The sequence below is a fragment of the Protopterus annectens genome, chromosome 3.part0, assembly GCF_019279795.1.
Source record: "Protopterus annectens isolate FY-2018-M chromosome 3.part0, PAN1.0, whole genome shotgun sequence".
In the NCBI taxonomy this organism is placed as follows: Eukaryota; Metazoa; Chordata; order Ceratodontiformes; family Protopteridae; genus Protopterus; species Protopterus annectens.
The window spans coordinates 8,232,966-8,260,569 of NC_056731.1; the positions used below are offsets into that span (position 1 = coordinate 8,232,966).

Below are 27,604 nucleotides of genomic sequence, written 5' to 3' on the forward strand. Positions count from 1 at the left end.
CACTGGAGGAATGTCCGGGAAGTGGAAGGAGAGAGAAGAAATTGCTGCACTTGCTGTTGAAGGGAGTTGCAAAAAGGTCGCAGCAAGGTTGGCCCCATTTGCAGAAGATTTGGTCCGCAACTACCTGGTTCAGAGACCACTCGTGAGGCATGAGAATTGCTCTGCTCAGTCTGTCTGCTATGACGTTGGACCTCCCAGGGATGTGCATTGCAATCAGAAACTGTTGGGAAGAGAGCGCCCATTGCCAGAGTCTGAGTGCTTCTCGACATAGGGGGTAGGACCTGGTTCCGCCCTGCTTGTTGATGTACCACACTACAGACATATTGTCCATTTGAATTGCAATGTTCCTGGTAGGAAGAGAGTCCTGAAGAGCCTGCAATGCTAAGAGCACGGCCCTCATCTCCAAGACATTTATGTGCAGATGGTAATCTTGAGGTTGCCAGGTGCCTTGGACTGTTCTGCCCTGATAATGCCCCCCCACCCGATCAGGGAGGCGTTCGTGGTCACTGTAGCAACGGGGGGGGGAACAAATGGTCTACCGTGGAGCACTGATGTGGAGATCATCCACCACGCAAGGTGCTTCTTGCATGCATGTGTGATCATAATCATGTAAGACATGGGAAGCTGCTGGAAGGACCATTGGGTGAAAAGAAGCCACTGGAGAATCCTCATGTGAAAATGAGCTAGAGGGACAAGTATGATCGCTGCCGCCATGATACCCAGAGTTTGAAGGACAAACCTGGCTTGAATTCTTTTGCATGCTAATAAAACCTTCACATCCTGACGAATCACTAACACCCTGCCTGGTGGGAGGCTCGTTAACATGTCTTTGGTATTTAAATTTGCACCTACAAAGGTGATAGATTGACAGGGCGACAATGCAGACTTTTCGAAATTTATTGTGATACCTAGCCTGGAGCAAGTATCGATAGTGCAGACTCTGGCTCGCAGAAGGTGATGTCTGGTGGTAGCAGTGAGGAGCCAGTTGTCGAGATATGGAAACACCTGGAATCCTTGCTGTCTCAGGTGAGCGGTAACTACTGCCATACATTTGGTAAACACCCTGGAGGCTGTGGTGAGACCAAAGGGCAGAGCTCTGAACTGATAATGGCTGGCTCCCAGCCGTAAGCGAAGGAATCTTCTGGAGTGTCTGTCCATTTTGATGTGGTAGTACGCATCCTGAAGATCTATAGAGCACATCCAATTGTCCTGACCCAGGAAGGGCAAAATGGACTGTAGCGTGACCATCCAGAACGTCGTTCTTTGTACAGACCTGTTCAGTCTGCTGAGATCCAGAATGGGTCTCCAGTCCCCTGTCTTTTTTGGTACCAAAAAGAACCTTGAGTAAATTCCGGATCCTTGTTGGTCTGCTGGGACTTGCTGGATAGCCCTTTTTCTTAGCAGTTTTGAGACTTCTTGCACTGCTTGGTCCCTTAGATTGGGTGGAACGTCTGGAAGTGACTTGTTTGACCTTAAGGGGGTGCGAAGGAAGGGAATTCTGTAGCCTCCGGATATGATGGACTGTACCCATTTGTCTTGTGTTATGTCTTGCCAGGCTCTTGGGTACAGCGATAATCTTCCCCCGACTGCCTCCAGAGGTGGGCAGCCGGGCAACTCTTCAGGGATGCTGGAAGGGCTTCTCAGAGAAAGATTCTCTGCTGCCCTGATTTTGCGGACCCCCTCTGCCACGAGGGCGGCGTCTTGTTATTGTTCCCTCCTCTGCCCCCGGATGGGAACTCACCACGTGTGTCAGGCAAGGCTCCTTGGGATTTCCGGAACCACATCTTTCCACTCTTCTGACCCTTAGGATATGGTCTGGAAGGAGTGGAAAAACGGACGCCTACGGCAGAGAGAGTCTTGCCTTCCTGCTCACACCTGGTAAGGGTATCTTTCACCTGTGATCCAAAGAGAGAGGAACCATCAAAAGGGGTGCTGGTGAAAGATGCTCTGAAAGGTTCCAGAAAGTTACAGAGCTGCATCCAAGCGTGCCTCCTTAGGGCCACACCTGTGCCTGCGGCTCTACTCGCACCATCGGCTGCATACGAAATGAGCCTCATGGAGGAGTTTACCATTGAATTAAGAGTCGCCAGCTGGGAGGCTGCCTTAGCCTGGGCCCCCTCAGCTGATGGATCTTGGAGGGTATCTCCAAGCTCTTTCAGGAGATCCCTCTGAAGATGGGTAAAGTGGCACAGGTAATTCAGGGACCGCATGGAAAAGGTCGCAGAAGAGAACATCCGCTTCCCATATCTGTCCATTGTCCTGGACTCCTTGTTAGGGGGATGGACAGATGAAGTTTCAGCCAACTCCTTCTTTGTGGCCGCCACTACCACCATGGCATCAATGGGGACACCTCTGGTCAAGAACTGTTTGTCCTGCGGTGCAGTAATGAATTTGGCAGGTCTTCTAGGGGTCGGTTCCACTGTGTCTGAAGCCATCCATGCCTTCCGAGCCACCACAGACATCAGTGGGTCGAAAGGCGGAGACACCCAGGAGGTGGAAGGTCGGGATCCAAATGCGTCCAGGAATACTGACTCATCCTCGGAAGGGTTTAGGGCAAGTCCAGTTCCCCCTCTGCCTAAGCATCTCAATGATGTCTGAGAAGGAGACATCTTCAGAGGGGATCTTGGGGACCCTTCCGATTCCTCTAAGTCTGTATCCGATGTGACAGACTCGGGGGAGTCAACATGCTTCCTCTTGCATTTCCTCTTGCAAGGTGGTTCCTCTGAATGATCAGTGGAGGCCTAGGAAGAGGAGGATACACCCAGTAGGGTGTCCTGGAGCGCTGGATCCCCACGCTTGGGGTCTAGAAGAGGGGCAGAGGCTGACCCAGGCACCCTAGGGGGAGGAGCTGATGGGGTTGATCGTGGGACTGACTCGGGGGCCAGTACACTCATCACCTCAAAGGCGTCCCTGCCCGGACGCAGAGAGGGCTCCGGTTCCGAAGAAACCAGAACCCCTCCTCGTGAGGGGGACGGCTCCGAGGCAGATGTGGGAGACTAGCTCACCTGAGCCAAAGCCCCGAGGGGGAGAGCAAGGTCAGACAAGGGTTCAATGCCACTCGCCCCCTCTGAGCCGACGAGGGAGTCTTGGTGCCCAGTTCCTCCAGGGAAGGTACCATGGAAGGGATCAGAGCCGACGGCGGAACCGAAGGAGAGGGTATCGGAGCAGACGGTTCCACAACTCGAACCCCAACGAACTCCGGCTCCGGGCTCATAGGATGAGTCGGAGGAGGAATATCTACAGCTGTGGATGGAGCAGACACCTGATGAGGGGGGCTGGACAACATTTTGGCTAGGGCCTGCGATTTTAACAGCCTACTGACCACTCTTTCCAAGTCATGGTCCGAAAGTCTAGAGGACCGAGAAGAGTGGGATGAGCGATGACTACGCTCCGATTGGAGCAGAGGCGACTTCGGAGCCGAACGTATAGACTCCAGAGAAAGAGATATGGATCTTTTCAGACTCTCAGACGGCGAGCTGACTGGGAGGGAGGAACATCAGTTCCAGCCAGAGCCGAGATAGATTGTATGGCTTCACCCAACGACGGCTCCGAACTGGGAGCCTTAGGTTTAGGTGGCCTGGAAGATTTCACGGGCTGAGCCTTCACCAGTGAATCTTGGGGTTTAAGCAAACCCCTCAGGATAAATTTGTTTTTGCGCTCCTGCAGGACTCTTGGACTGAAAGCATGGCAAATCGACAAGAGTCCTGCAGGTGCACGGCGCCCAGACAATAAACAAGAAGTGTGACCATCTGTCAGAGACATCTTCTGACAGCATGAATCACACTTCTTGAATCCGGACGGTTTAGGATTCTTGAACATCCTAGAGGAAAACCAAGGACAAGAAACACACACAGAAAGGTTAAAGTAACTAGCCACTAAGAATTACACACTACAGTTACCACAACCAAACTGCAAGTACTACTACAAACAAAAACTATATTTAACTATCACTAAACACTAACAGTGATAATAAAGGATTTTTTTTTTTTTGATATAGAGGAGATAGAGAGAAAAAGGTTATCCTCTAACTTAAATGGAAAACCTTTCTGAGGCAAGGAAAGGGAGAGAAGGGGGGGAGGGTAAACTCTCTAACTTAAACGAGTTTCTTGGGAGAAGTAATCGGAATCTAAAGAAAAGTAGCTACAATACAACAGTCTAATCCAACGACTAAATCTACACTAAAACTAGCAGTTTTGACAAGAAAAATACAATAATAATAAAGTTTTATACGACCTGAGCCAGTAGAAGCGGCAAACAAGATCTGGGTATCTAGCGCCAGGCATCATGGGATATAGGGGGGCCTCAAGCCAGTAAGCAGCTCTCGAGCTTTTGAAGATGGCAGAGTCGGAGCCGAGGATCGGCTCCAAACCCAACCCAACCAGCAAGAATGAAGGCAAGCTAGACAACTTAACATTATTACTTATACATGAGGACTACAGCTTGATTTGCAACAGTGAGGATGCTATCTAGGAGACCTAGATGGCAAAAGATCATAAAAGGTAAATTTCTGAAGAAATTTATGAAAATATTTGGTGTGGAAGAAGTGAATTCAGAAGTAGAAACTCAGAGAATTTACATATCATTCTCCACTGTAGAATAGCTGGAATAGATGTTAATTATATTACAAAGGAACATATGCACTTAACTGAAAGCTTTGACACACATCCAAAAACTATTTATGATCATGCACCAATAACTAATATAAAAATGCAGGGTAAGGAAGCAAAAATGCGCCACTGGTGCTTCCCCACCTAGCCGTTTAAATGAGAGGAATTTAAGCAATGACTATTGGGAGTTATTAGGGGAGAAAGAAATTTCTTCCCAAGGTATCACTAGGGAGTGGGATAAAATGAAAGTGGAGTTTGTTGGTTCAGCAATACCCATATTTATAGGGACATGATTATTTAGGAGTAAGGTTAAAAAGGATTCTATTACTGCAGCTAAGGATATGTGGGAAGAGACTAAACAAAAGATAATACAAAAAATGGAGAAAACAGGAAGCACTTGTTTATCAATATGGATAACAAAATACAAGACATGAACATTGTTTAGTCCCTTTAGTTTTATACACAAGTCGGGCTTATTTTTTTTCAACCAGAGAAGTTGTGGATAGTAATTAATAAAGAGTTGAATGATTTTATCTGGGGGAAGAGGGCAAGGGTCAAGTGAGATAAGCTGATCTTTCCAACAGAAAAGATGAGTTAGGATTTGAAGGGATATTTTAGAGTTACATAGTTAAGGCTCATACACAACACAATTAGAAAGCTATAATTCAAAGTGGAAAGGGATGATGATGATGAAGCAGCAATGGGAAAATTAAAGAAATAATGAGAAAGTGCAATTTTGGATGCTGGTCCTTATGGACAATAACAGCCATACAGAATATTATACTCAAAGTAGTGGAAAGTACTGTAAGAACTAAGCCAATAGAAGATTGGTGAAAGGAAAATCTGTTGAAAGGCATGACTGCAATTAGAGGTACAGAGAATAGGCAGGAAGGGGCTGTAATTTACTGGAGAAAACTGTTAAAGAAGTACAGTTGTGTACACTTACCATAAATGTAGATGTTAGAGTGTATTCACTGTTGCAGTCATTACATTTAGGGTAATCTGCTGGCAGGTTGCCCTCAGTCGGCCTGAATATCAAAGTCTTGGGTCCTGCGTCGGTCGCTGTCTCCTCTTCCATGATGTTAGGTTATCAGGGGTATAAAACATGCAGCCGACGCCATTTTATTCAGTTTTTCTTGTCCCAGATGTCAGGTGCCCCCCAAATGGGGAGCAAACAAAAATAAATAAATAAGTATATATATATATATATATATATATATATATATATATATATATATATATACACACACACACACACACACACACGCACATGTATAAACAGCAATATATAAAAATAAATGCACTTTTAGCAACATAAATTTTACCTTCATCTAAAAGCAAATACACCACAGAATATAGTGAAGGAAAGAGAAGTTTTACAAAAAGGGGGATGGCGGGTGGGTAACCCGGACTGCAACAGTGAATACATTCTCGAACATCTACATCTATGTTAAGTGTACACAACTGTACAATGTTCTTCGTGTTTCACTGCTGCAGTCATTACATTTGGGTAGAATCCCAAAGCTATGGATGGGAGGATGGAGCTAAATAGCATTAGGAGCGGCTATAAGGCCCTGCAGAACTGCAGTGGCAAAGCCTGCCCTGGACTTAGAGAAGAGAGGCAAATGATAATGCTTTGTAAAAGTATGAACAGAGCTCCAAGTAGCAGCTTCTAGAATGTTTTTGGTTGGAACTCCTCTGAGAAAAGCTGCTGAGGTAGAAGCAGCCCTGGTGGAATGTGACCTGATTCCCTTGGGCACTGGTTTACCATGATGCAAGTAGCAGAAACGAATGCAGTGGCTTATTACCTTAGAAATGGTCTGCTTTGATATAGCCTTCCCCTCTGATCCTGCAGCAAATGCCACCAGTAGTTGCACAGACTTTCTTAGAGATTTGGTACTGTTTAAGTAGAATTTTAGTTGTCTGTGTACATCCAATGAATGCAGATTCCGCTCCCCCTTGTTCTGCGGATTTGGGTAAAATGTTGGCAGGTGAATAGTTTGGTTAAGAGCCACACTGGATACCACCTTAGGCATAAAGGAAAGATTGGTCCTGTCGGACACCCTGTCCGGGTAAAATGTAATAAAAGGCTCCACAACTATGGGGGCCTGTAGTTCTGAAACACTTCTTGCTGAACTGATTGCCAAAAGGAAAGCTGTTTTCCAAGATAAAAACGTTATATCCGCAGTGGCTGCTGGTTCAAAAGGAGGCAGGGTGAGTTTTTCCAGCACAATGTTGAGGTCCCATGCAGGAGTTTGTGATCTTCTGGGAGGCATTACATTTTTGGCACCTCTAAGATACTGTTTTAGCAGAGGATGAGAAAAGATGGGAGGCTCCGTGTTGTAATGAGCCAAGATGGCAGAGGCATGGATTTTTATTGAAGAAAAAGAAAGGCCCTTGTCAAGCATCTCAGTAAAGTATTGTAAAAATCTGAGGAATATTTGGTTTTGCTGTGTCCGTTCCTTGTGCTTGATTCCAAGCACAGAATCTCTTCCATTTATCAGCATAAGATTTTCTAGTGCTAGGCCTTCTGGCTTCCAAAATGACATCCATCTCAGATTTACTGAGAGATGTTGTTTGAATAATTACATCATCAGTCATGCTGCCAGGTTCAGAGTTCGGAGCTGTGTGCGCAGAGTTTGATTGCTATGCTGAGACAGTAGATGAGGTATTTGAGGCAAGTACCAAGGAGGGAGTTGAGACGTATTCCTTAGAATTGGGTACCAGTGCTGGCGAGGCCAGTCTGGGGCAATTAGAATCATTTTTGGTTTTTCCTGTCTGACCTTTAGTAAGACCTTGGGGAGAAGAGGCAGAGGAGGAAAGGAGTAAACTGATAGGTTTCTCTAACTGAAGGATAGGGCATCCACTTTCCATGCTTGTCTGTGATAAGTCCTTGTGCAGAATTTGTCCAGTTGATAATTTTGGGGAGAGGCAAATAGATCTATGTCTGGGCTCCCCCATTTCTGTATTATCATGCTGAAGACTTGTGGATCCAGTTTCCACTCGTGAGGGTCCATAAGATTTCTGCTTAGGTCGTCTGCCAGAGTATTTTGTTTTCCTGGCAGGAATTGAGCTTGAAGATGTACTTGGTAAGTCAAGGCTGTGTCCCACAATGCCATGGCTAATCTGCAAAGGGGGTAGGAATGTGTACCCCCCTGCTTGTTTATGTACCACATAACTGTGGTGTTGTCAGTCTTTATCAGTAGTTGTCCTGGATGAAGTAAGTCCTTGAAGGCTGTCAGGGCATTCTCAACAGCTAGCATTTCTTTCTGGTTGATATGCAGATGCATTTGTTTTGGTCTTCATATGCCCTAATGCATCTCCCCGCCAGGTGGGCCCTCCAAGCATAGTCTGACGCATCTGTAGTTGGGGATTGGGTGGCAGGGGGTAGAGTGAAAGACCGTACCTTGTTTCCGGTGACATGTCTCTGCCCACCAAAGAAACTCCTGTTGTAGGCAGGGAATGAGAGGAATCTGTTTCCAGACTGTGACAATGTTGACTCCATAAACTTTTTAGATACCATTGAAGTTTCCTCATTATGCAATCTTGCATATGGAATTAGTAGAATGCAGGATGCCATGAACTCCAAAGCCTGCAGAATTTGTCTTGCAGATAACTGGGTTTTTGTTGCCATCTGTTTGAAGTATATAGTCAGTTGCCTTTGTTTGTCTGGCGTAAGGTAAGCCATCTGGGCAGTTGTATTCAAGCTTGCATCCAGGAATGTAATTTTTTTGAGAGGGTACCAGTTGTGATTTCTTTTTGTTAATTGTGTACCCTAGGCATGTTAGAAGCCTTTTTACAAACGCCAGACATTGAAGAAGAATGTCCTTGTTTTCTGCTTGAATGAGACAGTCATTCAAGTAAGGATAGATTTGTATGCTTCTTTGTCTGCAAAATGCAATTACTGGTGCCAGGCACTTTGTAAAGACCCTGGGCACAGTAGATAAGCCCAAGGGCAATGCAGAGAATTGGTAATGCATAAAACCTGCCTTGAAGCAGAGGTATCTTCTGCAAGATTCCCTTATTGGGATATGCAGGTATGCCTCAAGTCTAGAGTCACTAACCAAGAGTTCTTGCCCAGCATGGGCAGTAGCTGTTGTAAAGTCAGCATTTTGAATTTTGGGATGTCCAAGAACGTGTTTAAAATCGATAAGTCCAGTATTGGACGCCAGACATTGCCTTTTCTGGGTACCAGGAACAGTCTTGAATAAAACCCTTGTCCTTTTTCCTGTTCTGGTACTGGTTGAATAGCACCCATATCCATGAGGGACGTAACTTATTTCCGAGGCTCTGCCCATTGATTTTGTGGCAGATCTGGCCAACCGTTTGGAATTGGCAAAGTATGGAAATGAAATCTGTACCCCTGGGATACTATGTTTAATACCCACTTGTCCTGGGTAATTAACTGCCAGTTTTGAGCATGAAGTGCTAATTTTCCCCCCAATGGGGCTGCCAAAAGATAAGTGCTTGGTGATGGTAGAGGGAAGTCATTGAGACTGCTTACTGTAGGGTTGTGCTTTGTTTCCTCCAGATTGGGAGGTAGAGGCACCCCATTGCTTTGACCTGCAAGAACCCTGTGATTGGTATCTAGAGCCTTTTGAGCTTCTGGCTTTGCCTTGTGAGGCTCTGTTGGACACAGGAAAGGACCAATTTTTAGTAGGCCAGTGCCTACTGAATCTGGGTGGCTGCACTTTTAAGAAATATTTTACAGTTTGCATAGGTTTAGCTTGGTCTTCCATTTTCTTTACAACCTCTTCTGCCTTATTACCAAACAAAGTATCATGCTGTAATGGTGCATCCAAAAATTTAGCCTTAACATGATCAGGCAGATTTTGCTCCTTGAGCCAAGCATGCCTTCTAATCACAGATCCTGTAACTGCGGCCCTGCAAGAGGCCTCCAAGGAATCAAAACCACATTGCAAAGTATGCTTTTCAACCTGTTCTGCTGCATGCAATAATTCTTGTAATTCTTTATTTTCCACACAATCAGGAATCAACATCATGTTCTGTTTCAATAAGCCCATAACATGCTGTTGATATTTAAGCATATGAAACTGGCAGTTTAAGGCCCTAATTGCCAAGGCTGCAGACGTATAAAACTTCTTTCCCCATCTATCCAGCGCCCTGGAATCTCTATCAGAGGGGGTAGGATTTTTGGCTGTAGAGGCCTTTACACCTTTGGGACCCTGTGAGATAATTTCAGGATCAGCAGCAGGATTTTTGAATAAAAATTTGTGGGAGTCAGGAACCCTGTAATATCTGTCCGGCTTACTAGGAGCCGGAGGTAGGGAATCAGGAGCCATGCTTGATTTTGAAAACACATCAACAATGTCTAATACAGGAGGTATAGCCAAAGGCCTATGCTGGGGAAGAAGGAAATCCCTAAGCCTCTTTTTTGATTCAGAGAAATCCTGACTCTCCCAATGAAAATGTTCCCTTAAAGTATGCAAGGTTTCTCCAAAAGAATAATCCTCAAGAGGAGATGCAGATGGGATGGATTCCTCTGCATCAGAGTCCTCATAAGGTAGAATAGAAAATTCCTGATCAGAAGAAATAGAAACCTGATCTGAAGATTTATAATCAGGGTCTTGCCTAGGCCTCTTAGCAGGGGGGGTTGGGAACCCCTGATCAAGGTAATTAAGTCCTCACCCCATTTTGATCATCTGTTTTTTAGGCATAGGGGCCTGAGTACGTGGCTCATGCGTCATTTTTTTAGACTCAGAAGTTGTTTTTGAAGCTGGTGTCAGTTTTATATAGAAATGTTGAGGCCTGAAAACACCCTCAGAAGCCGGTGCCTGCTCAGCAGCTCCGGACCCACCCAAGGGAGAGACATCCGCGGGTACAATACTCAGAATCTCACGGCATACCGGACTCCGCATGGGTCTCGGTAGAGGCCTGCAACTCAAAAGTAGCGGGTATCAGGGGCTGCGAAAGCGACTCACTGAGTACCGGCGAACCGGCGACTGGCTTAGGAGAAGCTTCATCGTCGGTTTTGGACCTCGGTCTGTCTCTGTCTTTTTCTTTGCGTTTTTTGTGAACTCCATTTCAGGGTAATTAAATCTGGATCCAACATATTTTGAAGCAAAAATATACCGACACTTAATAGTACGTTGGTTAAATCTAGCACAAAACAGACAGCAAGGCACGTTATGATCTGGGCCTAGGCAAGTAATATAGTACCAATGAAAATCCTTATGAGGTATTTGCTTCCCACAAGTAATGCAATTATTAACTTTTACTGACATCGGTAAGGAGCAAGAAAAAGCTTCCCCAATGGGGTACTTAGCTTTAATTGAGGACTTTGGTTCTGAAACTCGAATGTAAAAATTTCAGGAGTCGGCCGACCGGCACTTGCGAACTGCTTCTGCTTCGGGCACAATGTGGCAAGAAAGACTGAATAAAATGGCGTTGGCTTCATGTTTTATACCCCTGACAACCTGATGTAATTGAAGAGGAGACCACAACCAACACGGGACCCAAGACTTTGATATTCAGGCCGACTGAGGGCAAACTGCCAGCAGATTACCCTAAATGTAATGACTGCAACAGTGAAACATGAAGAACATCTAAGATATTGGAAGCAAATAACTAGAGAAAGAGCTGTAAGAGAGTGGGATGAGCTCAAGCAGAAGTTTGTAATACAGGAAAAAGGCTGCCTTCCCTACCAGGGATTGATGTCAGAGTATGGGCTAGAAGAAAGGGATACAGGGTTCTAATTGAAAGATCAGCTCTGGTAGAGTTTTTAGCAGAGTCTACATATACACACACACAGATGTTATACTCAATATGCCCCACATTCCATTTGTTTCCTTCCTTACTTACTGAGGCAAAATCCAACACTGGGAGAGGTCACCATGTAGGCATTGGTCATGGAGTTTTCTGCTCAGTGGCTTATCTTCCAACCTTCTGTGCGTGTTCACTTCTGTATGTGATGAAGGTTACCATATGAACCTGGCTTTGCACAGCCAAACAGCACATCTCCAAATACACTACATGCCTCCCTTCCTCTTTCGTTTCCTCTCTCTCAACAAGCATTGTAGCAGGCTGGACATCTCCCTTCCCATAAGATGGGTAAAAGAGCTTCAGCTGCTCACTCACATCATCGCTTGCTAGCTTCTCAACTGCTTTTTTTGCAATCTGGGACACAGTCAGGGCCCTACCAGTCTGCATGACTGAGATGACTGGCTCTTTGGGTTACAACTATTAAAAGCAGCTCTAGGAGCCTTTTGCAAAGTCATAACTAAACAGTGTAGGTATATAACTGAAAACAATACTTACAAAGCCTAATGAACTTATAAGTGACAAGACTTGTCCAGGAGTACGTGAGTAGTCTCGTTTTGGTTTTATCATTGATGGTGTGGTGAGAATATCAGTCATGTTTATTTCTAAAAACACAGAAAAAAATGTAAGATTATTGTGGGGAAGAAAAATCTTTCAACTTTTTTGCACATCAGAGTTTACATGATAAACTTTACTAAAACAGAACGAGTTAGGAATGCAAATGAACTAGAGCAAATGAAAAAAACCAACTAAAAGCTCTTTGTGTAAAATTAAAGATTATCTGTACCTTAAAACAAACAAAAGTGTAGATGGTAAAAAGTCCATCAATTTCCATCAGAAAAGCACAATGCAATCACAGTTCTGAAAAGAAAAGAAAAGAAAAGAAAACCAAGTACAATTTTCTGGATTAGTGTTCCAGTACAAAGTAAGTTAATTACGCCTGCAGTACCAGTGCAAGCAAAGAAAGCTAATACTATCATCTAAAGACGATTAGAGTGAGAACATCATGACAAGCACAAACTCTGGGAATGGGATCTCATTAGTGACATGCACTAATTGATCCATGTCCTGCAATAGTCATAGTATGGTACTTGAACAGATGTTGGTAAACATCTGCAAGACAGGTGGCACATGTATGCCCATAAAGTTTCCCAGTGAAGAAACAAATGTTATGTCCTTACCATAACAGTAGCTCTTGGACTAGCAGTTTCCTTCACATTACCAGTAGGACAAGACTGAAAGAACTTTGCCTGGCAATATAAACTTCTCCAGGCTATATGGCCCTTCTGCTTTCTCCCATAACACTGTGCTCATCAGGACTTCTCTACAGACCTCTTCAGTTTATATGAGGTAGAATTACTACAAGAACTACTAAACAACTGTTATGGAAAGTTACTGTGTCTCATGTTTATTATTCACAAAATGCATAGTAACTTGTAGTTTCCTCACAAATGAGTCAAAAATGTTTATAATATGTTTATGCAAAGGAAAACTGAAAACAGATACATGATTATGCAAGATATAGTTTCACATAAGTAGTAGCTTTATATTTCAAGAGTCTTACAATTGCATTCTCTAGTGTACTGACGTACAAGTGAATATCCGCGGTGGTGGTGCTGCGGTAGCGTTGTCGCCTCACAGTAACACGCTGACCGGTTCGAGACTCAGCTAAAGCATCTTCAGTGTGGAGACGTGTGAATGGGCATACCTTCGTTGAAGGCTGTGCATTAGGGCTGGCAACTCAGCACGTAAAAATCAACTGCCAATCATTAGCGGACCGGAGTTCCGCTGTGGCGACCCCTAAAGTACAGTTTTGTACCTACCATAAATGTAGATGTTCGAGTGCTAATACAGCTGCAGTCATAACAGATGGGTTCTCCTGCCGTCAGGCGGGTCCTCGGTCGGCCGAATTCCAAAGTCTAGGTCCGGCTTCGGTTGTCGTCGCTTCTTCCCTGACGTCAGTGCGACAGGGGTATAAAAGAACCAGCCGACGCCATTTTCTTCAGTTTTTCTTGCCCCAGATGTCAGGTGCCCCCAGAAGGAAGGCAATACATACATTTATGTAATAATGCAGTGCAATATAATCAAAAAACAGTAGTTGCAAGCAAATACACCATAAATGAATACCCCAATCAAGTTGTATGAGGAGGTGTTAGCCAATAGGCCTGTCCCAAGAGGGGAAGGAGGGAGGGAAACCTGGACTGCAGCTCTATTAGCACTTGAACATCTACATTTATGGTAGGTACAAAACTGTACTATGTTCATCGTGCATACAGCTGCAGTCATAATAGATGGGTAGAATCCCAAAGCTAAAAAAGGGGTGGTAGGCACTAGGTGGAACTAAGAGGAGCCAGGATGCCCTGCAAGACTGCAGTGGCAAAGCCTGCTCTAGTTTTGGAGTATAATGGTAGGTGGTAGTGCTTGGAGAAGGTATGCACAGAACTCCAAGTGGCTGCTTCCAAAATATCTTTGGTAGGACCTCCTCTGAGGAAAGCTGCAGAGGTAGCTGTGGCCCTTGTGGAGTGAGATCTGATGCCTGCAGGCACAGTTTTACCATGAAAAGAGTAACAAAAGCGTATGCAGTGGGCTATCCATTTTGAGATTGTCTGTTTGGAAATTGGCTTCCCTTGAGCTCCTATAGCATAGGACACAAAGAGTTGTTCTGATTTTCTGAAAGGCTTTGTTCTGTCCAAATAATAACGTAGCTGTCTGTGGATGTCCAAGGAATGTAGTAGTCTCTCCTCTTTGTTTTGAGGATTAGGGTAAAAGGTAGGTAAGTGAATAGCCTGATTCAAAGCTACCCTGGATACCACCTTTGGCATAAAGGACGGATTGATCCATAAGGAAACTCTGTCCTGATGGAAAATTATGAAAGGCTGCACAGACATGAGGGCTTGTAGTTCCGATATCCTGCGAGCTGAGGTGATAGCCAGAAGGAAGGCTGTTTTCCAGGACAAATATTGCAAACTTGTTGAGGCAGCTGGCTCAAAAGGAGGCAAGGTCAGCTTTTCTAGAATGAAATTGAGGTCCCAAGCAGGTATTGGTTGTTTCCTTGGGGGTTTTATATTCTTAGTCCCTCTGAGGAACTGTCTTAAGAGGGGCTGAGAGAATAAAGGAGGATCAGTGTTGTATTCTGCAGAAATGGCATGGATTTTGATGGAGGAGAATGAAAGTCCACTGCTTAGCAGCTCAGCTAGATACTGTAATATGTGAGGTAAATTCAGTATTCCAGGATTCTGGCCCTTTTTCTCATTCCAGACACAAAATCGCTTCCATTTTGCGGAGTAAGCTTTCCTTGTAGAAGGCCTTCTGACCTCCAAAATGACATCCTGCACCTCCTTGGAGAGTAGGGTCTGTTGTGAAGTTAAGGAATCTTCCATGCGGCCAGATTGAGTGTTTTCAGCTGACTGTGAAGAGTTTTGAACCTGTGCTGAGTCAGAAGAAGCGGCATTAGAGGTAGGGTCCATGGTGGGGAATGCGTCAGGCTCCTCAGGAGTGGGTACCAGTGGAGTCTTGGCCAGTCTGGAGCAATGAGAATCATCTTTGGTCTGTCTGCTTCGGTTTTTAATAGAACTTTGGGCAGCAGAGGAAGAGGTGGAAAGGCATAAACTGTCATTGTTGTCCAACTGAAAGAGAGAGCGTCCACTCTCCAGGCCTCTGGATGAAAAGTCCTTGAGCAGAATTTTGTCAATTGGTGATTTTTGTGGGAGGAAAAGAGATCTATGTCTGGCCTTCCCCATGCTTGAATTATTTCTATAAAAACTTAAGGGTCAACTTCCATTCGTGTGGGTCTGTCATATTTCTGCTTAGGTTGTTTGCCAGCGTGTTTTCCTTGCCTGGCAAGTACTGTGCTTGAAGTTCGATTTGTAATTCCAGAGCCATGTTCCAAAGTGACATGGCCAGCCTGCATAGGGGGTATGAATGGGTTCCTCCCTGTTTGTTTATGTACCACATTACTGTGGTGTTGTCTGTCCTTATCAATAGTTGGCCTGGATGCAGAAGGTCTTTGAAAGCCATAATAGCATTTATTACTGCTAGCATTTCCTTTTGATTGATGTGTATGTGCTTTTCTTTTTGGGACCATTTGCCCTGAATGCACTGATCTGTCATGTGTGCCCCCCAGGCGTAGTCCGAGGCAACTGAAGCAGTGTGAAGTTTAAACATCTACTGTTACAGATAACTAGGACCTGTACAATTGCACCATGTTCCTCATTCACACTGCCTCAGTGGCATATGGGTAGATTCCCAAAAGCTTACCCTGCCTGGAGAGAGGAAGGATAATGATTCATGAGCCTCTGGAGAGTAGTCCTCAAAAAGCCTGTTCTGGAATTAGAGAAAGAATCCAGTTTATAGTGCTTTGTGAATTTATGGACAGAGGACCAGGTTGTTCCCTATAGAATGCTTCTGGTGTCCACACCTTTAAAACATGCCACCAAAGTGAATAAGGCTCTGCTGGAATGTGCCTTACCCTTGCCTGGAATAGATTCACCATTTATTGATTTTTTTGACATTTCTTGACTGGGATAGTCCAACTGAGCTAATGCCCTTTTTCAGCAGAGGCCCAGGGAGAAAAGCTCCAGAGTATAAGCAAGAAAAACTGTATGATTAAATAAAATATATACCTGATTGAAGTAAAATACAATAAACTATATACAATTAAATAATTAAGCAAATGTCCAATTACAGTACAAGTAAGAGAAATCAGCAAAAGGGACATTTGAACTAAGTATAGAATCAGGTAATAACAAAAAAGTGGCAAAAACACATTAGGATTGTCCTCAGTGGACAACTGTACAATTCTAAGCAGTTTGTTTTATAAGTTACAGTTGGTGTAGATATTTAATATAAAAAGAAATTGCAATTAGGAAGCAGGTAGCATGTTTCCAAAACTAGGAAGTGAATGAGCATGGGGAGTAATAGGCGGCTATTTTGTCATACTAATGTGGTTAGTTTTGATAAGATTAGAGGAAAGGGAGGAACAGGAAGGAAATGGAGGAATTGAGAAGATAATGCAGGAGATAGGAATGGGTTCAAGTGGGATGACTGCAGTTACAGGTCCAGGAGCTGTTTGGGTAATTTGAGAGTTTTCTTGAATTCATGGACATGGGTAATATTTCTGCGGGTCATAGGAAGCTTGTTCCATGAAAGAACAGGAAAGCAGCTGTAAAGATTCTGTCCAATAGATTTTTTTAGGTTTGTGAATCTGTAAGAGACATTGGTCTGAGCTTCTGAGGGATCGAGGGGGATTATAGGGGGGACAAGTGAGAAGATGTTAGGGCAGGAGGAGGGCTTGTTCAGGGTAAAATGGATCGTAAAGATGGTAAAAAAGTCGAGTAAATAAGATTTGGTTAGGAAACTCTAGCCAGTTGAATGTCTGGAGAGCGTGATGATGTGATTTTGAAGCTGCAAATCTAGCAACTTTGTTGTAAGTGGTTTCGAGTGGAAAGTAGTGAGGATTTTAAGTTAGTTAAGATTTGTGAGCTGTAGATGAGGTTAGGGAGAAGACATGCTTGGGCAAGTGAGATTCTGGAGCTGGGTATAAAGAACCTTTTGTTTCTATACAGCAGGTCAAACTTTTGATGGGATTTTCTTGATACAGTGAAGTACATGGAGATCAAATTTAAGTTTGGTCATCTATGATTGCTCCAAGGAGCTTAGTGTGGGTTTCAGCTATGATAGTAGTGTTGTTAACAGAAGAGATGATGAATGAGGATTTAAGATGGGCGAGGGGATTTCGGGAGGAAGAGAAGGTTTTTCTTTTTAGGGTTAAGTACAAGTTGGTTGTTAGTAAGCCATGTTTCACTAAGGTTGAAAGATGTTTTTGTCAGGGTGAACAGGTCAGAGGGGTTGTCAGCAATTGAGGTGATTGTGAAGCTGTCTGCGTACTGTATGAGGGATTACTGAGGACTGGATGTGTGAAGTTGGGTAGTAAATATGTTAAAAATAAGGGGGCCTAGAACTGAGCCTTGTGGGACACCCACTCTGATGGGAAAAAGGGAAATGGAGCAGAGAGCCATTTGACAGATTGCTGTCCGTCAGTGAGATGGCTGTTAAACCAAGAGATAGTTGCCAAAGAGAGGCTGAGTTGAGAAAGTCTGAAGAGGAGGATGGAGTGATCGAAGAAGAGACACGACACTGGTTTATTGTCGCTGGCTAGGGAGATAGAGTTAGTAAAGGAAATAAGTGCAGTAACTGTGCTGTGGTGGGGGCAGAAACTATGCTAGGTAGGGGTAAATCAGGGCCATAGCAGAAAATTGCTAAGGGAAAGCCAATCAGTAAGCTACAATGTTTTTGTAATTTTACTAATGTGCTAGTTGCAGACTGCAGGTTTAAAGAGCAGCCCTACCTTGCATTTTTATTTGGTGGGAGTAACAAAAAAACAATAACAGAGAAGAGCCAATAAGCAATCATTTGCTTAGAAAAAGTTTGACCCTTCTTAGTCTCAGAATAGGAAATAAATAGCAGTTCAGCTTTCCTGAAGTGCTTAGTTTGGTCATTGTAGAACCTGACCAGCATGTGCGCCATCCAAGGTATGCAGAATCTTCTCCCATTGTTTTTAGGTTCTGGAAAAAAAAAAAAAAAACAGGAGATGATGGCTTGATTCAGGGTAAATTCATAAACAACTTTTGGTATAAAAGATGGATTTAGGTTCATAGGTTGGTACTAGGCTATCGGCCCTAGGACCAATACAAGCCTAGCCATAACAATTTCCTGGCTATTTCTTCCCACAATATTTACTTCCCTGGACCCCTGTCAAGCAGGGTGACTGACGTGATCCCCAGGGTGAATTTCCTATCTCCCATCCAATTGTCAAGGTTCCTTTTGAACAGGGCCAAAGAGGCACTCTGCTTGACATGTATGGGCAGTCTATTCCAGAGTCTGGGGAGTCTCTGGGTCAGGAACATATCCCTCCAGCATGCTTTGTTCATTGTGATGACAAGGTTTAGATCCCTGGAGCATGTGACTGAGGGATTGGGATTTCTTTACGTGTAGCATGTCCAGCATCTCTGGGGTTGACATGGCCTTGTATGTTAAGCAGAGATCACCTCTGAGTAGACTATATGTGACAGAGTATAGCTGTAGTTTTTTTTTTTAGATGCTCAGCATGGGGCATCTGCTTTAGGCCTGTGATTCTTTTAGTGAGGTATTTCTGCGGCCTTTCCAGTTGTTGCAGATGTCTTGAGAGGTACATACCTAAAAGGGCGTTGTATTCTATAATGGGTCTAATGAGGGATGAGTACAATGGGACAATGACCTCCTTTTTTCTGGATGAAAAGCCCTTAGTGATGATATGTGCCACTTAGAAGGATTTCCTGACCATTGTGGCGATGTGGTTATCGAAGATGAGACCACTGTCCACCTGTGTCCCTAAGTCTCTTATCACACTCAGTGTTTAGTGTACTGCCACCTATGTGGTAATTCTTGGGTACATGTTTTTTCCCAAAGGGGATAACTATACATTTCTTGGCATTTTTGAGCCCATGGCTCTGGCACCAAGCATCTGTTTCTGTAAGGCCTTTTTGTAGAATATTCACATCATTTGGGGATTAAATAATGGCTCCCAGTTTGCAGTCATCTGCGAACTTTATTAGCCAGAGTCCCTTAGTGTTGGCCTGGACTTCAGAGAAGTAGATGCCAAACAAGAGCGGTCCCAGGATTGAACCCTGAGGTACCCCACGTGTCACTTGTCTGGAGCTGGATTTGGAGTCGGCTACTTTTACAGTGTGGATTCTGTCAGTAGGCCAGCTGGCAACCCATCGAGTGACATAGGGATTAATGCCCAGCTTAGTAAGTTTATCTATGATTCTAGAGTGGGGGATGGTGTCGAAGGCTTTGGCGAGGTCCAGATAGGCTGTGTGGACCGCCTTACCTTAGGCAACAGTTCTGGAGACTGATTCGAAAAAGTCAATCAGGTTCAGGAGACAAGATCTGCCCTTCACGAACCCAAACTGGGTGGGGGTCAAGTGTTTGAAGGTTGTCAATGTCTTTGTTTATAAGTTCCATGATAATACGTTCCATGGCCTTGCAGATCAGGCTTGTCAGACTGATGGGGGAGTAGTTCCCAGGACCCAAGGTGGACCCCCCCCCCTTGTGGAATGGGATAACTGTAGCTGTGCGCCACTCAGTGGACACGAAGCCTGAGGTGAGGCTATGATTAAACATGACACTTAGGTGAGGTGCCAGTTCATTTTGTAGTTCATGTAATACACAGCCCGGGATGTCATCTGGTGCCATAGATGCTGTATTCTTAGCTTTCGAGAGTGCGGTTTTTGCCTGTGTGGCAGTTATTACCGGAATTTAGCAATCTTTCAGTATTGAGATGGGCCCTTTAGGGGGTGAGAGGGGGGGTGAAGTTGGCACTGAATCGATCTGCCAGGACATTGGCAATATCCTTGGGATCATTATATTTAATGCCATTCTGTTGTAGCTCACAGCAGATCTGAGCATTGCCATTTAGATTCTTGACATAGCTACTGAATGCCTTGTGGTTGTCTTTGGAATCTTTGGCAATTTTATTTTCGTATTTACCAGTCACAAGCTGAAACAGCAAAATGTTACTGTAGTTCTTAATGTTTTTCATTCTTTTCACAGTGAGAAATGAATATTCAGAAAGGAGATATCATTTGGGAGGCATAAATATATTAAAGAAAAAGGGCAATTGTGGTTGATATGGTTTGCTGGAGAACAATATCTATCAAATAGAAAAGTTTGCCAGTGTTATAATATTTTGTTGTACAGGTGTACCTTCCGAGAAAGGGTACTGTCCACTAGGACAGTGTATTTATTCTGTACTCAAATATTTAGGTTAAGAATACTGCTTGTTTTTACAATTATGATGGGCTGCCTTAATGTAACTGAAATACTGTTTCTTACATAAAACTAATAAAATCCAGCATTTCACAAGGCTTTTGTTGTTCCATTTAGACCGTGTATCTAGTTTTACCTTGGGGTTTTGACTATGCTTCACCTCAAAAAATCTAGATCCCTCAGAACCACAAGGGCGGGAGACTTAAACCTTGACACGGTTATAAATAGAACGTGCTGGAGGGACAGATTCATCACCCAGAGACTCCCTGTGCTGTGGAACAAAATCCCGGTACATGTGAGGCAGAGCACCTCGCTGGCCTTGTTCAAGAGGAATCTTGACCAATGGATGGGAGATCGCAGATATACCCCAGGGATTACTTCAGTGTCACTGCTTGACAGAGGCACAGCAAAATGATAGGCATAGTTTTTATTCAAACTAAAGGGGTGGCGAAAGCCACATAACTATGGGCTAGGCTTATAAACGCCCTTGGGCAGATAGCCTAGTATGAACCTATGAACCTATGGTGAAGTTACTATGCACTAAATCAACATTAGACCCCACAAGGCGAAAAAAGTATTTCTTTCCACTAGCCATGCCAATATTCCTGTCCCTGCTAGCCATGCCAATATTCCTGTCCCTGCTTACAAAGTGCTGTACTTCTGTGCTGTGTTCATTATATATTTTTTCGATTTTCATTGTCAGCAGACGTTTAGTTTGGGCATGGTGAAGGGGTGGCTAGCTGTAAGCTGTTAGGGACTGTGATCAACATACTGTCACCATTTATTCATTTCAGTAAATATGGCAATGCCAATTTCTATTTGGCTGTAACTATATATTTTTTTATATAAATAATTTGTTCTTAACTTCCAAACATCATGATTTTTAACTGAACTACTGTTGCAAATTGTGTGTCCTGACTCGGGTCTTCAAAAATCCCAGGCTTGCCCACTTTTAGTAGTAGACTTCAGCCTATACTGTGGATAATCTGCATCAAAGCAAAGAAAGTAATAATAATAAAAAAAAAAAAGGATAGAAAGAAGAAAGCCCAATAATATGTAAATTAGATTCCCTAATGGAACACCTAAGGGGACAGGAATAGGGAAAATGGGAAAGGAAGCAAAGTTATAAAGCTATCTGGCTCAGATGGAAACAATATAAGGGGAAATTAGTGGTTATGTAATGATTCAAGCAGTGATGCTGCTTGTGATTGGAGGGGGTGAATGTAAATAGCTCATAACATGTAAAACAACACTGTCCTTGTAGAAAAACTGATAAGGTCAGCCCACAAAGATAGATTGCAGCTCAGAGACTTGCCTTGTATATATCAGAGTAATAAGCAAAAAGTACAGTTTTGTACCTACCATAAATGTAGATGTCCGATAGACATGCAACTGCAGTCATAACATGTGGGTTGTCCTGCCTCAGGCAGCCCTCGGTCGGCCGGATTCCAAAGTCTGGGTCTGACGTCGGCTGATGTCGCATTTCTCTCCGACGTCAGAGCGGCTGGAGTACATAAGCATCAGCCGACGCCATTTTCTTCAGTGTTTCTTGCCCCAGATGCCAGGTGCCCTCCAAGGAAGGCTGTAATCAAATTGGAAGACAAAAACAGGATTCCAAACAAATAAATGAGCAATAAAACAAATACACCATAACAGATATCCCCAGCTAAGGGAAACAGGGATAGGAATGGACCCTAGGCATAGAGGGGTATGGAGGGAGGGAAAATCCGACTGCAGTTGCATGTCTATCGGACATCTACATTTACGGTAGGTACAAAACTGTACTATGTCCTTCAAGAATGCAACTGCAGTCATAACATGTGGGTAGAATACCATAGCTTAGCTGGGGGAGGAGGAATGCTCTAGGAAAAAGATGGTGTGGCAATCAAACCCTGCAGGACTGCCGAAGCAAAGCCTGCTCTGGATCTGGAGTATAGAGGGAGATTGTAGTGTTTGGAGAATGTATGCACGGAGCTCCGTGTAGCAGCTTCTAGAATGTCCTTGGTAGGCACCTCTCTTAAGAATGCTGTAGAGGTGGCTGTAGCTCTAGTGGAATGTGGTCTGACATTGGCTGGAACAGTCTTTCCATGAAAGGAATAACAGAATCTGATGCAATGTCCAATCCATTTAGAAATAGTCTGTTTTGAAATTGCTTTTCCTTGGACTGCAGGGGCGTAAGCTACAAAAAGTTGTTCAGACTTCCTACTGGCCTTGGTTCTGTCCAGGTAGTATCGAAGTTGTCTGTGAATGTCCAAGGTATGCAACAGTCTTTCCCCCTTATTCTCAGGATTGGGGAAGAAAGCAGGCAGATGAATGGCTTGATTTAAAGCAACCCTAGATACCACCTTTGTCATAAAAGTAGGGTTGGTCCTTAATGAAACACTGTCTCTGTGAAAAATAATAAAGGGTGGCATTGCCATTAGGGCCTGTAGCTCCGAAACCCTTCTTGCTGAGGTAATTGCCAACAGGAAAGCTGTCTTCCATGAGTGAAATTGCAAGTAGACTGAAGCTGCTGGCTCAAATGGAGGTAGGACAAAATTGAGGTCCCAGGCTGGCACTGGGGCCTTTCTTGGTGGCTTAATGTTCTTGATTCCCCTGAGGAATTGCTTTAATAAAGGGCGAGAAAAAACAGGAGGATCAGTGTTGTATCTAGCTGAAATAGCAGATGCATGTATCTTTATGGAAGAATATGAGAGGCCGTTCTTTAACATATCTGCCAAATATTCCAAGATGAGTGGGATGTTCAACAATGATGCATCATGTCCCTTGCTGGTATTCCAATTGCTGAATCTTTTCCACTTTGCTAAGTAAACCTTTATGGTGGATGGTCTTCGAGCCTCTGTTAGTATCCGCTGAACTTCCTTGGAGAGAGATAAGCTGAATTTATTTATGGGATCTCCCAGGCTGTTAGCTGCAGTGTCTGAAGATTTGGATGCAGTGTTTCGAAATTGTGTTGAGTCAAAAGTAGAGGCCACTGGGGAAGGGCCCACCTCCTGGTGTGACATATGCTCCGTAGTAGTGGGTACCAGTGTTGTCTTGGCCAGTCCGGAGCTATTAGGATTCCCTTGGGTTTCTCTGCTTTGATCTTTAGTAATACTGAGGTCATCAGTGGCAGAGGTGGGAATGCATAGATTGCTAGGGAGTTCCAGTTGAATGAGAGGGCATCTATTTTCCAAGCTTTTGGATGGTATGTCCTTGTGCAGAATTTTGGTAGAAGATGGTTGAGGTGAGAGGCAAATAGGTCCACTTCTGGCTTGCCCCATGTCGAAGTGAGCTGTCTGAAGGCCTTCGGATGTAACCTCCACTCGTGTGGATCTGTGAAATTCCTGCTTAGGCTGTCCGCCAACACATTGTCTTTTCCTGGAACAAACTGGGATTGTAACTGGATGTTTAGGCTCAGTGATTTCTCCCAAAGTTGCATTGTCAGTCTGCAAAAGAGTTAAGAGTGGGTGCCCCCTTGCTTGTTTATGTACCACATCACAGTGGTGTTGTCTGTCCGTATCAGTAAATGGCCTTGCTGGAGTTGGCGTTGAAAGGCCTCGATGGCATGCATTACTGCCAGCATTTCCTTTTGGTTTAAATGCAGATGTGTTTCCTTTGGAGACCTTTGTCCTTGTATGCACCTGCCTTCCATGTGTGCCCCCCATCCGAGGTCTGAGGCGTCTGTAGTCATGGTCTGTGTTATCTGTGGTCTTTTGAATGACATACCTGTGTTTGCCTGGCTCACCGAGGCCCACCATAGGAATTCCTTTTGTAGGCATGGAATGAGTGGTATGATTGTCTCCAGGTTGTTGCTGTGTTGAGACCAAATGCTTTTTAGGTACCATTGAAGCTTTCTCATGTGTAGTCTTGCTAATGGAACCAGGAGAATGCAGGATGCCATGTAACCCAGGGCCTGTAGGAATCTCCTTGCAGTCATCTGGGTGAGTTTTGCTAAACCTTTGAAGTAATGAGTTAACTTCTCTTGCTTGTCTTGTCAGGTAAGCCATCTGAGAGGCTGCGTCTAGTTTGGCTCCTAAGAAGATTATTTGCTGGGATGGCTGCAGTCTTGACTTTTGGAAGTTGACTGTGTATCCCAGAGCTTGAAGTAATCGTATGACATAATCCAGGTTTTTTGTCAACATCAATTTGTCGTCCGCTTGTATGAGGCAGTCGTCCAGGTACGGGTAAATTTGTATACCCTGGAGACTGCAATGAGCAATTACTGAAGCCAGGCATTTTGTGAATACTCTGGGCGCAGTAGATAAGCCAAATGGCAATGCTGAGAATTGATAATGCTCTGGCCCTGCAAGAAATCTGAGGTATCTTCTGCAGCTGTGTCTGATAGGGACATGCAGGTATGCCTCCTTGAGGTCCAGAGTAATCAGCCACGACCCCTTGCCCAGCATGGGGAGGAGTTGCTGTAGAGTCAGCATTTTGAACTTTGGTACTATGAGAAAGGTGTTTAATGCGGACAAGTCCAGTATTGGTGTCCATTGAGATTCTTTTCTTGGAACAAGGAACAGTCTTGAGTAAAACCCCTGGTCTTGTTCTTGTTGTGGAACTCTTTCTATTGCTTTCATCCGAGTCAGCAGAGTGATTTGCTTGATAGCCTCTGCCCTCTGATTTTGTGGTAGGTTTGGCATGCCTTGTTTTCTTGGTAAGGTATGAAAATGAAACCTGTACCCTCGGTCTATAATGTCCAAAATCCATTTGTCCTTTGTCAGTCTGTGCCAGTTTTCTGCAAACAGAGATAATATTCCACCCAAGGGAGCTTCTAGTTGTTCCCTGGTAGGCGGTAGTAGAGGAAAGTCATTGAGATTGTGGTTGTGGGGCAGGTGAAACCCCTGCGTCACTTCTTTGGTTTCCTGGCTGCCATTGTCGTCCCCTGTAAGGGCCTCTGTATTGGCCTCTTACTCGGCCACGTCTGTTCTTACCCCTTTGAAACTTTTCTGGATTAGGAAAGGACCAGTTTTTTGAAGGCCAATTCCTACTGAATCTGGGGGGTTGAACCTGGAGGAAATCTTTCACAGTCTGAACTGATTTTGCTTTTTCTTCGATGGTCTTTAACACATCCTTAGCATTTGCACCAAAAAGCTTGTTCTTTTCCAGAGGTGCATCCAGAAGTTTTGCTTTTACATGATCTGGTAGAGGTTGATCTTTTAGCCAAGCATGTCTACGAATGACTGCTCCTGTCATAGCTGCCCTACATGAAGCTTCCAGTGCATCATATCCACACTGCAGGAAGTGATTGCTTACTTGCTGAGTGTTATGTACAGCTTCCTGCAAAGTCTTCCTGTCTAAAGGATCAGGAGTGGCTAATGTTTTTTGTAAATCTTCTAACAGATAATCCTGATATTGTAACATATGAAAAAGGCAATTTAAAGCTCTCATAGATAAGGTAGTGGATGTGTAAACCTTTTGCCCCATCTCTCTAATGACCTAGCTTCCCTGTTGGAGGGCAAAGGATTTTTGAGGTGGAGGCTGAAACTCCTTTAGGCCCCTGTGAAATAGTTTCCAAATCAGCAGTATGGGCCCTGAATAAATGGGAATGAGTTTCTGGGACCCTGTAATACCTGTCTGGCTTGGCTGGAGCAGGAGGAAGAGAATCAGGGGTAGCACTAGAGTCAGAATACAAATCATCCAGAACATCAAGTACAGGAGGAATAGCTAAGGGCCTGTGCTGAGGCTTCTTAAGGAAAGTTCTAAGGCATTTCCTAGAATCAGAATATTCCTGACCTTGCCACTTGAAATGTTCCCTCATGGTGTGCAGAACTTCCCCAAAAGAAATATCCTCAGGAGGGGAGGCCGAGGGGATGGAATCTTCTGCATCCAAGTCCTCATAGGTCTGAAAGAGCTCTTCCTAGCTATCAGAGTGGACAGAGCCCTCAGTATCTTCATCTGAAGGAGTAGGGTCAGAGGGGGTTCAACCCGGGGCCTTTATCAGGAGGAGGCTGGGATCCCCTCTCAGGATGGGCTTGTGAACCTCTAATCATGGAAATTAAATCAGCAGCCATGGACATAATTTGTGTCTCTGGAGTCGGCTGAGGTAAGGATTTAGAAGTAATATGCTTTGTTTTGCTGGCTGCCTTAGCCCTAGTGTAGGCCTTAATAGACATGGCCATAGGGGGGGGCCTGGCAGCTCCACGTGCAGGAGTGACCTTTTCTACAGCAATGGTCTCGGGCATTTCCTCGGTTTCGGTATCCGGAGGAAAATCTATAACTGGCGTCGGAGTAATGTCTGGAATTGGAGTCGTCGGTAATGCGGTGTCTTTGGTTCGGAGCAGTGGAGAGACCGTCTCAGAGGGAACCGGAGCACTCGCACTAGGTTTTGGCGTGGAGTCGGTGGTAGACGCGGGCCAAGGATGTCGGTCCCGGTCTTTTCGCTTTTTGGGAGTTTGCGATGTCGGGAGATCCGACGGCATGGTGTAAGCAAAATTATCGCCGAAAAAATCTTCAGCGAACTCCGCCCGGCGCCTGAGAGTGCGCTTGTTGAAGCGAGCACAGGCTACACAGGCAGAGATGTCGTGGTCTGGGCCCAGGCAAGGGAGACAGTAAGAGTGGAAATCCTTATGAGGTATTTGTTTACCACAAGAAAGACAATTGTTAACTTTTTCAGTAATTTCTGACATCGGCTGAGGCAAGAAAAGGTCCCCAACGGGGTACTTAGCTTTTTTGATGACTTCGGTATCGTAGAATACAGGAGCTGACCGACCGGCACTTGCGAACTGCTTCTGCTTCGGGCACCGCGCGGCAAGAAAGACTGAAGAAAATGGCGTCGGCTGATGCTTATGTACTCCAGCGCTCTGGCGCCGGAGAGAAATGCGACATCAGCCGGCCGGACCCAGACTTTGGAATCCGGCCGACCGAGGGCTGCCTGAGGCAGGACAACCCATATGTTATGACTGCAGTTGCATTCTTGAAGGACATCAGTTTTCTACAATAAGAACTTCAGATCAGCCTAAGCAGCAGGTTTGAAAGGTGGTAAAGTCAATTTTTCCTGAGCATAGCTGAGATCCCATGAGAGAGGATTTTGCTTGCGAGAGGGTCTCATATGCAATACTCCTTTCATGAAATGTTTTACCAAAACAGAAGAAAAGAGCAGAATCCATTGGCAGACAAGCAGAGATGGCCACTAAATGCACCTTAATGGATGCATTCAATAACCCGTTCCAAAGTAGCCCAAATAACTATTTCAAGACCAGAGAAATGCTAGCCTCTGTTCCCATTTAGGCACCACTTAGAAAATCTTAGCCATTTGTAAACATATGATTTTTTTACAAGCAGGTTTTTTTGCCTCCTTTAACACTTGCTGCACATCCTCATGAAACAAGAGCCTAAAACAGTCAAGACTGAGTCACACAGGATATTATTTGCTCCAAATTAGGGAGCACTAGCTGCCCCTGAGACTGAGAGCAAATCCAGAGTAA

At 44.4% G+C, this 27,604-nt stretch overlaps 1 protein-coding gene across 1 annotated transcript in view; it reads right to left on the reverse strand.

The window, feature by feature from the left end:
• MASTL (microtubule associated serine/threonine kinase like) overlaps positions 1-27,604 on the reverse strand; it is a 1,083,009-nt gene that overhangs the window by 820,225 nt on the left and 235,180 nt on the right. Inside the window, exon 2 of the mRNA XM_044064547.1 lies at positions 11,886-11,992. Within this exon, the coding sequence (XP_043920482.1) occupies positions 11,886-11,992 (107 nt within the window). The remainder of the gene's footprint in view (positions 1-11,885; positions 11,993-27,604) is intronic.